The sequence below is a fragment of the Chelonia mydas genome, chromosome 19 (assembly GCF_015237465.2).
Source record: "Chelonia mydas isolate rCheMyd1 chromosome 19, rCheMyd1.pri.v2, whole genome shotgun sequence".
NCBI lineage: Eukaryota > Metazoa > Chordata > Testudines > Cheloniidae > Chelonia > Chelonia mydas.
The window spans coordinates 9,030,370-9,043,697 of NC_051259.2; the positions used below are offsets into that span (position 1 = coordinate 9,030,370).

Genomic DNA, 13,328 nt, shown 5'->3' on the forward strand with positions numbered 1-13,328 from the left:
AAAGGTGACCATACGGGCCTCTTCTGCCAGGGCCAGTGCTATATAAGTGCTATATAATGCAAGGGACAGCCGTGGAAGGACCATTAGCACTGATTGTATTACCCTGGAAATGGGATGTGTCTACCCTGCAACTTAGTCACTAACACCAATAGGGACTTACCTTGACTTGTAATCAGGGTAACTTATGGCCAATGAAACATCAATTGCAGCAAATGTGTATTTCCCCCGATAGAAGGACACATCTGTATTATTATTATTATTTATTTGCATTATCGCAGCACTTAGGAGACCCCGTCCTGGATGCTGTACAAACACAGACAGACCCTGACCCAAGGAGGTTGCAATCTAAGTATAAGACATGAGACACCATGTGGATAGAGACCGACCGACAGGGCAGTACAGGGGACCAGTGAGACGATATTGGTCAGCATGACAGGCACTGGTCTCAGCGCACAAGCGGCCTGGCCATTCTCAAGTATTTTGTAGGCCTCCTGGCAAAGAAGAGTTTTGAGAAGGGAGTGGAAGGAGGAGGAGTGAGTTAGTTTTGCAGATGTTTCCAAGGGAGCTTTCCCCAGACACGAGGGACAGGATGGGAGAAAGCATGAAAGGGCTTGTTAGAAAATTGAACAAGTGGGCGCTGGAGGCTGGCGTCATGGGCTGGCTGGAGGCGGGAATTGACCTTTTGAGACTGAGTGAGAGAAGATTCGTAGGGTGGGGATAGCATGAAGGGCCTTGAAAGTGAAGACAAGTGGAACAGAGGACCCTGGAGTTCTGGGCGTGCTAATAGATGGCACAGCTAAGAGCTGAGATTTAAAGCTTGCTAGATGACAAGGCTATTTTAAACATAAATTATTCCTTTGCGGAGACTGGCTTGGAGGTGCCGCATGGCCATGCAGGAGACCTTGGTTTGATTACTAGCCTCTCTCACTCCGGCTGCTGTCACTGTCTCTCCCTCTGGAGCTGCTCCAACACTTGAAGAAATATGTCCCGCGACTCCCAAGCAGTCCTCCTGTCTGAGAGAGCATTTTCAGCACAGTCAGGGAAAAACATTGACACTGATGCTGGGAGTTCACTGGGGCGGGGGGGGGGGGGGGGAGAATCAGCAGTGGAGGACACTTTGCAGCTGGAGTCTGTGCTCAGAACATCAGCATCCAAAAAAACCAGCCCCATGCAGCCAGAGCATCAAAACTCCAGTGTCTGAGAACGTAGGCCGGGCACGCTGAAGGGAGCTAACAAAGTCAGCAACACATACAAGTTGTTGGCAGGGGACGGACAGCCGAGCAGGGAAAGCTGCACGTGCGAGGGTGCTGCACGCAAGACAGGAGCATGCCCTGTTCTGACGAGTGGCTTGTTTTTGCAGTCGCTACAGGGGAAGCGGTGGGAAGGAAGCCGTGCGAAGGTGCTGAAGCTGCTGCTCGAGGTAAACAGCACGTTGTGATACACTTAGCTGATGATGGTGCAAAACACAGAAAACTGTAGACCAGAGAAGAGGAAAAATAGCACACGGCTGCACCAAAAGCCTGCCATGTGGATTTATCAGCCTAGTTTGTTATAGAATTTTATAGAGTATCTGGATTGGCCATTCAGCGGTTGGCAAGGATGAAACACTCCAGCACAATGCATGCTGCAATTTGGGAACCGTGCTCTGCCAACATCTCAGCCACAGGGCTTCGATTCAGCAAAGCATTGAAGTGTGTGCTTAAACCCCTTGGCTTCAATGCCGCTTTAAACATGTTCTTAAAGGCAAATATGGTTGTGCTTTCCTGAACAGGGATGGATTTAAGCACATGCTTAAGGGTTTTGCTGAATTGGGGCCTACAGCTTTACAGGGACCTTTAAACTGACTTAATTATACACTTCCACCATGCCTATGCTGTTATTTACCAGCTACATTAGACAACCAGCTGTATCTTTTGATACCAGTTAATTTAAATCTCCTGTTTCAAATTCAGACCACAGTTGTTGCTCTTAAAGGAATACTGTCAGGTTAAAAATCAGACTGTATTTTGGGGGGAAATATTACTAATAGGTTAGACTGTTAAAACCAGAAGAATATCTTTAATCCAATTTACTTTTCATCATTCATGCGGTTTATCCATTTCTTGCATTTCACTCAGTTGGGACAATGAAAATAGATTAGTCAATTCTACTTTTATTTCTAAATCACTTTCACTTTCTGGCTTCTCATGTACAAGCGCAATACTGCAAGATTTGGATTGCCAACACCAGATGGGAATGTTTAAATTCAATCAAAAAGCTGTTTTCAGTTACATTCAAATATATTTATTAATAGGAAGTTCTGTAAAACCTGTAAAAAAATTATTTTACAAAACCTACATTTTGGGCCTAATCCGCCCACTTACGATAATATCCCGTTAATCTCAACAAGCCCACTAGGCCCCTAAACCTACCAACACTTATGCACATATGTTTAAAGCATGCTCGTAGCCAGTTGAAATCAAGTAAGCTACACATGCATGGAGTTACACATGTACGGGCCTTTATTAAATGTGATACTAAAATATTGCATGGAATTTGCTTGTACTACATTTGAGGCTTTAAGGAAACAAAAAAATTGTTCTTCCCATGCCTTTTTAACACATTAAAGTCTTTTGATAGTAGTTCTCATTTTCCATGTACTGTACATTATACAATGCAGTAATCACATGGTGGAAATGTTTCAGAGTAGCAGCCGTGTTAATCGGTATCTGCAAAAAGCAAAGGAGTACTTGTAAGTGTGTTAGTCTCTAAGGTGCCACAAGTACTCCTTTTCTTTTTATGGTGGAAATGATTTTCAATTCTAAATCCAAATACACTCTGGACTTATCAGAATGGTGAATCAAGCTTAGATGAAAGAGGGTCACCACTGCCATAAAATAGGATGGAAAGTTTAATTGTGAAAAGACCATTGATTTGATAATATGGACCCTTAGGAGTTTGGGGGCAAAATCATGCTAGAGTTGCCAAGGTATGTGTGTGGGGATAACTGAGCTGGCTGATTTAAGCATGAGGCCTCCTTAACTATAACACTGGGAGGGTCCCCATATTTGAGGAGTGGCTGCCTCATGATCAAATGACATGACCAATTAAAGCTTCTTGCATGGGGGACATGAGGCCATTGTGTCCAGTCCCGATGACACATTTATGCAACACACGGACGTGACAGCCACTAACTCTGCAGGCGGGAGTGGCTTTCGGGACCTCTCTTACATCCAAAACTGATCCTGACAGTGCCTGGCTGGGGAGGGCAAAGGCGCTGTCCTGCTCCAGAAACCTAGGTACCTCTCTGGGCAGGAGGTCATAGTGCCATCGGAGCTTAACTAAGACTCCGAAGCAATGCTGGGCCTGTCACGACCCAAGGATGGGACTTCCCAAGCTCAGACCGTAGGGTTTAGACTGCTTGTTCTATACATTTATCCTCAAGGCCCTACTTAGCTTGCAATATTGCAGATATTGTGGATTCCACAATAGGAGGCTTCCCCTGAAATTTTGACACTAGGCAGCCCCATCATGCGCGGATCTGAGAGCCGGAGCCATGGGCCCCCACACTCAGTCCCAGGCAGCTGCTGTCAGCCCCAGAACCCCCCACTCCACTGAGCCCCTGGCGGCTGACAGCAGGAGCCCACTTCCAGCCACAGGCCCCCGCTGTCAGCCCCGCGTCCCTGCTGCCGGCCACAGGCCCCCGCTGTCAGCCCCATGTCCCCACTTCCAGCCACAGGCCCCCGGTGTCAGCCCTGTGTCCCCACTTCCAGCCATAGGCCCCCGCTGTCAGCCTCGTGTCCCCACTGCCGGGCACAGGCCCCCGCTGTCAGCCCCGTGTCCCCACTCCCAGCCACAGGCCCCCGGTGTCAGCCCTGTGTCCCCACTTCCAGCCACAGGCCCCCGCTGTCAGCCCCGTGTCCCCACTTCCAGCCACAGGCCCCCGCTGTCAGCCCTGTGTCCCCATTTCCAGCCACAGGCCCCCGGTGTCAGCCCCGTGTCCCCACTTCCAGCCACAGGCCCCCACTGTCAGCCCCATGTCCCCACTTCTGGCCACAGGCCCCCGGTGTCAGCCCCGTGTCCCCACTGCCGGCCACAGGCCCCCGGTGTCAGCCCCGCGTCCCCGCTGCCGGCCACAGGCCCCTGCTGTCAGCCCCGTGTCCCCGCTTCCAGCCACAGGCCCCCGGTGTCAGCCCCGTGTCCCCACTTCCAGCCACAGGCCCCCACTGTCAGCCCCATGTCCCCACTTCTGGCCACAGGCCCCCGGTGTCAGCCCCGTGTCCCCACTGCCGGCCACAGGCCCCTGCTGTCAGCCCCGTGTCCCCGCTGCCGGCCACAGGCCCCCACTGTCAGCCCCGTGTCCCCGCTTCCAGCCACAGGCCCCCGGTGTCAGCCCCATGTCCCCGCTGCCGGCCACAGGCCCCCAATGTCAGCCCCGCGACCCCACTGCCGGCCACAGGCCCCCGGTGTCAGCCCCGCGTCCCCGCTGCCGGCCACAGGCCCCCGCTGTCAGCCCCGTGTCCCCACTTCTGGTCACAGGCCCCCGCTGTCAGCCCCGCGTCCCCGCTGCTGGCCACAGGCCCCCGCTGTCAGCCCCGCGTCCCCGCTGCCGGCCACAGGCCCCCGCTGTCAGCCCCGTGTCCCCACTTCCAGCCACAGGCCCCCGCTGTCAGCCCCGTGTCCCCACTTCCAGCCACAGGCCCCCGGTGTCAGCCCTGCGTCCCCGCTGCCGGCCACAGGCCCCCGCTGTCAGCCCTGGGCGACCCACGGCGGAAAGTCAGGGGCAGGTCTGATGGACTTTAGGAGGGCACCCAATACGGTCCATTCGTGCTTTTCTGCAATTGTCCGTGGCTTGTCCCCGACTCAGCTGTAATTTCTGGGGGGACAATCATCCCCCCCCCATTCACACCAGGCCTCGCTGATACTAGTTTCAAGCTGGGGCAAGCTGCGATGTTCCCCCGCTGGGACACGGGTCTGCACCGGGGGGGCGGGCCGGCCTTGCTGCCATCACCCCACGGGAACCCCCCCGTCCCGCCAGGGGGGCCCAGGCCTGACACGACGCCCCCGGGCCAGTGGCCACCCGCCTCAGGCTGTCCCGGGCGGCGCGGCTCAGCCGGCTCCGGCTCCAGCCCCCGCGGCCCGGGCCCGGCCAGGCCGGGCGGGGAGGTGCCGGGGCCCGGGGCGGGGAGCCGCCGCGCGTCACCAGCCGCACCAGCCCGGGCGGATCTACATAAAACTCGCCTCCCACTTCCCCCCACGCGATCATCCCTCGACCGCCCCGAGCCGGGAGGCGGCGCCGCCCGCCCGCCGGGCAAAGTTTGTTGGCCGGAGTTGGGGGAGCGCGGCGGGGCGCGCCATGGAGGCGCTGCGGTCGGCGGGCAGGGCCATCATCCGGAGCCCCAGCGCCGCCAAGCAGTCCTGGGGCGGCGGCAAGCACCAGAGTGAGTCCCCGCGGGCGGGGGGCGGCTTATCCCTGGGGTGGGGGGCGCCCGCCCCCTCCAGGGCTTGGGGGGCGCGCACGGGGCGGCTGCTGCGCCCTTGGGAACCGGGTTTGCTCCCCCCCCGTTACCTGCTTCTCCGCTTTGGGAGCGAGCCCGGCTGGCGCCTCTCCCTGGGCTCAGGGGCGCCCGCCCGGGTGGGGCTTCCCGAGGCCCGAGAGGAGCAGCGGGGGCTTGGCCTCATGCCCAAAAGCTGCTGAGCTGGAGGATGGTCACCCCCTGCCCGCCCCACACCCCCAGGTCGTGGCTGGGTCCTGCCTCGGCTTCCTCCTCTTCTCTCCAGCCATACAGTGAAATCAATCCTCTGCTCCCTCCCTTCTCACCCAAGCAGAGAGGGGCCAGCCCAGAGCACCCCTTCTCCCCTCCCCCCCCCCCCAAAACCCACACCTACAGCTACTGCTCTACTCCCAGTCCCTACCCCCTGGGGGAGCAGGTTGGGGCCTGGCTTGGGCTGCCTTGTGGTGTGGACAATCCCTAGCCCCGTCCGCACATCTAAGACTCGTGAACCTGTTCTTAGCCCACAGCTGAATGCGCAAGCAGAATGCTGTGAAGCTGGGTTAATAGTTACTGAAGGTCTCCGCCGAGTGAATGAGGCCACGGCGTGTGTGTTGCTTCTAGGGATTGATGATGAGATGGTGGCTAACCAAGGAATTCCTCTTCCTCGCACCCTGGGTTGTACCCTATATTTTAGGAATTGCTGCACTGTCCCTCTTCTAGGTGAGGTTATGGGCCTGCCTGGATGTCTTGAGCCAATTTAGTGAGTCATCTTCCGCTTACCTGCGAACTCCTCTGAACTCTATAGCTCTGCTGTCAGGCTGCTCCTACCAGGGATCGCTGACTTGCCTTCCTTTTAAGAAGGACTGTATGTTTCTGAACCCCTTAAATTACCCCTTCTCTACCCCAAGTCTCGCCTTTTGCAGACAAACCACCCTACTTCTCCTTTGGCTTGACAGCTTTGGGATTGTTGTCGTTGATTGTGGCATGTCCAGGTTTTCTTTCCTTTTGTGCAAAAGGGAACTCTAAACAAACAAGAGTTGTGGCATTCACAGGAGAAGACTGGAGTGTCATGAGACCACACAACGCTCTGCCTGCTGAGCAATTTACACGTCTTAATGCGGTGGGTCAGCAGTAGTGTGTGAGCACACATGCATTAGTCTGTTGGCCGCATGTGTTCTCTCCAAGCCTGCCCTCCATTATGGCAGATGTTAGCCCCACACTCCTTTTAGGAGGAGAAGAAGAATCCAGGCTGACTTTCTGTCCCATCACAGGTGGAACTCTAAGGGCACTGGGTTTGTGGAAAGGGGTAAAGTTCTGCAGTAGGATTTTTTTTTTTTTTTTGCTTTGGTTTAGTTGTGCTTCATCCAGAGTCAAATCGGTGGTTAACTTGTAACTTTGGTTTTATTAGCCGGCTTAAAAATATATTTTCTCGTCACTACACCCAGGATACCAGTTTAAAAAAATCTCACTGCGGTGCTTGATTTTGCACACTCCATCCAGCTTGCTACTAGATTCTTGAGCTTTGGACAGTAGCTAGCTGTAACTTGCATTCATTCCAAGGCTGCTGGGCACCTGCCATGTGTACACAGAGCCCTGGTTCCTTTCCCTGCTCCCACACAATAACGAAAGGGTTTGAAGTGGAATTTTTTCAACTTTCTTCCCCTTCTTAGTTGTTTTTAGCACTCTTATGGTACGCCTGCCTGCCTGGCCTCTCAATCTTGGTGGGATCTCGGACTCCTCTCCCAACAGCTAAACTCCATGTGTGTTCTCTCTCTCCCCCTCCTGTCTGCTGCAGCTTGGATGGGAGTATGAGAGATTAATTTCCTGCCATGTGTGGTATATCCTCCTCCCCGTCTCCAGCCTTTCAGTGTGTCCAGAATGCTGCTCCCAGGATCACCTTGAGCTCCTCCTGTCCCTTGCACCTTGGTTCATTCAGATAAAGCTTCTTGTCGTCGCCTTCTAAAGCAGGCCGCTCTCTGATCTCATTTCCTCCCATGGGATGTCCCAGCCTCTCTGCTCCAACCAAGATTCTCTGACTGGTTCTTTTGTCCCCTTCCCAGCCTTGGGACATGGAGTTAGGAGTTGGTGAACAGCCTCCTGCTCAACGCTCTCTAAGAGCTAGACCGGTCCTCCTGGCTGCTCTCTTCCATAGGGCCTAAAGTGCTAGACTGTGATTGCTCCCCTTCCGGTTCTGACTTACCGTGGTGAATATGCACGGTCCTGTCCATTGATAGGCTCCAGGAATAGCCTGGCATTTTTTCCCATCTCCCTAAAAGCTATGTGAAGAAACTCCTGGGAGGAGATAAGTGGGGTTTTCGCGAAGTGCTCTGGCTCCCGTGCCAGAGGTGCAGTAAAGAAGCAGGACCAAGTTTGCTACCAGCGGGTGTGCAGGAAAGCCCAAGATCCCTGCAGCAGACCAAAGCACACTAATCCAGGTTTAAGAATGAAGTATTTTCCTTTGCCAGCTTTCCCTGTGCCAATAAAACCCCTAGTGTCTGGAGACTTGGCTACATGGTGGCAAGATCAAACTGCATGATTTTTTTGACTAATCCTCTGAGATTTACTCCAGGGTTTTTTGCCTCCTTTAAGGATTAAGAGGCTAGTATCTCTGGATCTGAAACTACACTACAGTATCTCTGCTGTAGACGCTTTGGCACTGGGCTGCGACTTGGTACAGGGTCTGCAGAGAGTGGCATGGTGGGATTTTTCTGACCCGTACCCAGCTACAGAGTTAAAAGCAAACCAGTTTTTGGTCCTAGAATGAAGCTGTTCTGACTCTACTATTAAATTGTCTTAAACAAGCTTGTGAATTGCATGAGAATTATTGTGCGCTGAGTAAATATGAGTGAAAAGCAGGAGTCGCTGTCAATTGGCATGGAGACATCAGCTGTGTAAATGTAGCAGTGATTCCAGGTAAATGCATACTGACCTCTTGCAGAAAGGACTCTCGGTTACGAGCATATTTGATTGCATTGGACTTACTAAGGCTTCGATTGTGTGTGTATGTTATCTAGCTTTTGATTCCCTCCCCCCCCCCCCCCCCCCCCCCCCCCCCCCCCCCCACCCCCTCAAAATGAACTTAATGATAACGCTCTTTTGGAATGGGGACTTGTGAAACTCTAATCTTGGAATCTGTTTGGGGGCCCCAGGACAGAAAGTTTCTGGTGTGAACACATCTATCCCCCCACACACCTACCACCACTTCCTTCCTCGCTCCATTCCCCTCCACACACTCTAAACGCTCCATCGCTGTATCCCACACACACCTACCACCACTCCCTTCCTTGCTCCAGGACTGACTGACTGTCTCTCTCTCTCTCTCTCTCACTCTCATACTGGTCTCACTGTTGCTCCCAGCAAAAGTAACTCCAAGCCGTCATCCCCAGGGGTACATCCAGTGAACTCCAAATGCTCCAGGGAACTGTCGCCTGGAAATATTTGCAGATTTCAAGACAGAAGAAAAGTTTCTCCTGCTCGGAGAGTGGCAAACTGCGCTTGAGGGGGAAGTGGGGCTGGGCCGGGGTGGCAATGTGTGTGCGAACTCTGTCTGGCTTGTGAATTGAAAGGGTTTATTTGCGGTGCCAGTGAGCTGTGTGTGTTCATGAGACAGGGGAGGAACGTCAGAACAAGCCACTCTGCCCATTTTCTCTCACCCCCCCCCCCCTCCCCCAAAGCATAAACCACTGTGAGCTTTGCGGCCCCTTTCAGGTCTGCCTCTCTCAACATTGAGCAGCTGCATGTTGATTGTAATTCTTGATCTAAATCAGTTTGTGAGCCGTGTGTCCTAGATCGAACCAAAGGGGTGCTTGGTGCTATATAGTTGACAGTCTCCCCCATTCAGTAAAATTGGGGGAGCTCCCGCTGCGCCAGCTGAGGAGGGGTGTGCTGTTGTGAAGGGCTGGTCATCCAAGCCATGGGAGCAGTGGGCACTTCCCGATTGGTTTTTGGCACAGTGTGGGGAAGAAGTGCTCTTCTCTTCGCCCCAGAAGATCTTGAGTCCTAGTGGGAAATCCAGGGGAGGGAACGGTTTTGGTGAAGTTGATAGAGAGCTCTGACAGTTTCCCCTTCCTGGGCTGCAAACCATCTTCCTCTCCGAGTACTTCAGTGGCTGAATTGAAACCAAGGAGCTTCCTTCCTAACCAAGCACCGCTGCTAGCGAAGCCTGGCTATCCGTGTGCCTCTGAAAGCTGTCGATGTTCAGACTTCCCAACTGGGGGCACGGAGTCAAAGTGGGACCTGAGGATCCTCTCCCTTGGCCCCCCCCCCCCTCCTCAAATCCCTTGCTCTCAGCCTGAATATGCAACTCACAGAACAAGATTACTTAGCTGCTTCAGTGCCCAAGTAATGTTACTCAGCTGCCTAGATGCACAGTGCTTGCCACCCCCCACCCCACGCACACAAGCCCAGCGCAGCTTCAGGCGGTATGAGGCCTTCGTTGCACTCAGTGTTGGAAATGGAAAGGCTCCACCACAGTCTTCACACCCCTGCTTGTCTAGACAGTGTGGTCAACCTACCATTTTATCGTGTGCCTTTTAACTCTTCTCCCCCTGGCTCAAATATTCCTGGAGCCCTGTGATTATGTGAACCTTGGCCTTGCCTTCTTTAAAACCCTGGTTTCTAGCCCTCCTGGTTCAGAAGCTCAAAAAGGTGACCCCACGCCTCCTCTTGCCCCTGCCAAGGCTCAAAACCCAAAAGGCAAATTTAAAAAAAAAGCTTTTTTTTTTTTTTTTTTTTAAAAACTCTCATGGCCTGAGTCCCTGTGCTCGGAAGAGCTGTACACATCCATCTGGAGCCGGTCCATTAGCATTTGCACTTTACACATGGGGCAGGAGGGTTGAGTAGAAGAGAGGTGGCGCAGAAGTTTGTGGCTTGTTGAAAGCCACAGAGGAAGTCATCACAATAGCAGAGCACACAAACAGGGGGCGCCTGGCTCGTAACCTGGTGCTCGCTTCTCTAGCTCATTGGGCTCCCTCAGCTGCTTGTAAAGTGCTCAGAGGCTGAAAAGCACGGTGGGACCATAAGAGGCGTCTGTCCCTCGGAGCAGAGCTTGAGATGGCCTGCTGCACCTCATAAGCTGGCCTGCCCTCGCTTACTTTGGAATTGCAGGGGTGGGAAGCCAAGGAAATCGGTGGCACTGGAAGAGTCTCTAATGCTGACAAAATTCAGCCCCTTGTTGCGTCATGTCTGTAAACAGATGGTACCAAGTTAAACAAAGGATCTGGCTTGTCCTTGGTTCCCTGCTAAACTTTGGGAGCGGGTCATCTGCACAACCGCAAGGGCTGGGGTGGGGAGCTTTTAGAATAAACAAAGCCTGGCTAAAAATAGCATCCCCCTGGTACAGAGGCCACTGAGAGACTCAGGCTAGCCAAGCAAAATAGACTCTCTTGCCATGTCTTACAGGCTAGATGAGCTGTATTGAGTCTGAATGCCAGAGGCCCACTGGTGCTGGGAAACAACTGGGCGTTCCAAGTCCCCCTGACTTCGTCTATTTCCACTGCAGTTCAGCCCCTGCTCTGGTCAATTGCATTCTGCTCCTGTGAACCTGACAGGGGCTGTCCAGTCTTGTGGAGAAACAGGGTTAGAAGTCACTCTGGTGTCCAGTCCGGCTCTTTCCCGTGCCCCGGGGTTGAGCGTGCTGGCTCGCTTGGAAGCAGGATTCGGGTTCCTAGAAATCCCAGCCTGGGTGAGGTTTCTCTGATTTTTCCTGTGGGAGATGTGTGTATGTCCACTCTGTGCCTGGGAGTAGATAGGGCCGTGAAAGACCTCAGAATCCTGCAATTGCCCTTGTGTGTTGAAAAGGCTTCGGTGCTGCTGTGTTGTGATTTCCCCCCCCCCCCCCTTTTTCTTTTTTTTTTTTTTTTTTTTCTTTTTAAAACCAGTTTATACTCACTCCTCTTGCCTGCCTTCAGGCTAGGCCTGCAGTGCCTCTCCTAGGCTGACTGGCCCGGCGGCACATATAAACAGCCTGGCTATAGCCCTCCCCTTGATACCACTATCCTCGACTATTCAGGAATATGGGGCATTCTCCATCTGCTCATCAGAGCGGAGCAGATGGGCACAGTGCAGGGATGACGTGATTCATGCTTCTTACCAAAGCACAGCTGGTAGGTCAGATCCAAAACCTCCCTGGCTTGTCACTGAAGTTCCAAAATGGGGAGGAATGCAGGAGGTGGCGTAATATATCACCAACAGAGCTGTAGTCTCTAGTACGCTCACCTGTTCTGGCCACCGCTGATTAGCTTCTGTGCATCTCTTTGCTTTGGCAGCGGTTTTGCTTTGCAAGGATTTGTCAGGCTCTGATGGACTTGCATGTTCTCCCCCAAACGGCGAGTCCTGACTTGCTGTATCTCATTCAGTGGCTGCTGCCAACGCCCGGCAAACCTTGAAACAGGGTATTAATAGTTGGACAGACTCAGGTGAAATCTCTGTCTGCTGCCTCCCCCTTACTTGTGCCTTGCAGATGACTGGCTTGCTTGCAGTTGCAGAAGGGGGAATGCCCTGTTCTCTGGAAAACAAGGATTCCTGCCTGGCATCTCTCAGGCTGCGGAAGCTGAGGGGTTTGTCCTGGAGACCTGACTGAGTTGGGAATGTGTGTGGGTTTTGTTTGTTTTTTGTGGGGGAGGGGGAAATGGAGGAGCTGTGTTTTTTTAGAAATGGCATGCAAAGGTGGCCTCGTTCCTAAAAGATCAAAGACCCGTTAAATCTTTGTGTAATTACAGTGCTGGGCACATTATAGATGCCTGGGTGAGCACGGAAAAGAGGTCCTGCTATACTCCTGTCTCCTTAACAGACTGTCATGTTCTGTGTCTGACTCTTAATCCTGGTATTTTTGTACTGTCACCCCGACTTTTTTCCCCCTGTATGCCCTCCAGTGCTGCCCAGAATCCGCTCCCTGCTGCATAAGGCAAGCTTTTCTTTAAAATGAAGGGGGGGACCCTACATTTGTAACACTAGGGGTAGAAAAAGAACCATTCATTAGGGCTGTCAAACAGTTACTCTTGTTTAATCACATGATTAATCTTTTTATCATTTATTTAAATATTTGTGGATGTTTTCAACACTTCCAAATTGATTTGTTTATGATTACAACAAATACAAAGTGTACAGTGCTCCCTTTATATTTTTGATGACAAGTATTTGCACTGTAAAAAAAACAAATATATTTTTCAATTCACCTAAATCAAGTACTGCAGTGCAATCTTTTTCATGAAAGTTGAACGTACAAATGTCGAATTATGTACAAAAAGAGAACTGTGTTCAACAATAAAACCATGTCAACTTTTAAGAGTCTGGAAGCCCACTCAGTCCTACTTCTTGTTCAGCCAATCGCTTAGACAAACCAGTTTGTTTACATTTACAGGAGATAATGCTGCCTGCTTCTTGTTCACAATGTCACCTGAAAGTGAGAACAGGTGTTTGCATGACACTGTTGTAGCCGGTGTCACAAGATATTTACATGTCAGATGCGCTAAAGATTCATATGTCCCTTCATGCTTCAACCACCATTCCAGAGGACATGCATCCATGCTGATGACGGGTTCTGCTCAATAACAATCCAAAGCCGTGTGGACCGATGCATGTTCATTTTCCTTATTTGAATCGGATGCCACCAGCAGAAGGTTGACTTTCTTTTTTGGTGGTTCGGGTTCTGTAGTATCCGAATCGGAGTGTTGCTCTTTTAAGACTTCTGAAAGCATGATCCACACCTCGTCCCTCTCAGATTTTGGAAGGCACTTCAGATTCAGATTCTTAAACCTTGGGTCGAGTGCTGTAGCTATCTTTAGAAATCTCACATTGGTACTTTCTTTGCATTTTGTGGAAGAGTTCTTAAAATGAATAATATGTGCTGGGTCA

The 13,328-nt window shown here is 52.2% G+C and overlaps 1 protein-coding gene across 2 annotated transcripts in view; it reads left to right on the forward strand.

Moving 5' to 3' along the window:
• Positions 1–5,162: 5,162 nt before the first annotated feature.
• Positions 5,163–13,328, forward strand: part of LDLRAP1 (low density lipoprotein receptor adaptor protein 1) — a 37,158-nt gene continuing 28,992 nt past the window's right edge. The window contains exon 1 of one of the 2 annotated variants that reach the window (XM_037881773.2): positions 5,163–5,420. In XM_037881773.2, the coding sequence (XP_037737701.1) occupies positions 5,336–5,420 (85 nt within the window). In that variant the 5' untranslated portion in view covers positions 5,163–5,335. The remainder of the gene's footprint in view (positions 5,421–13,328) is intronic. The other variant, XM_037881774.2, reaches the window with a different exon arrangement.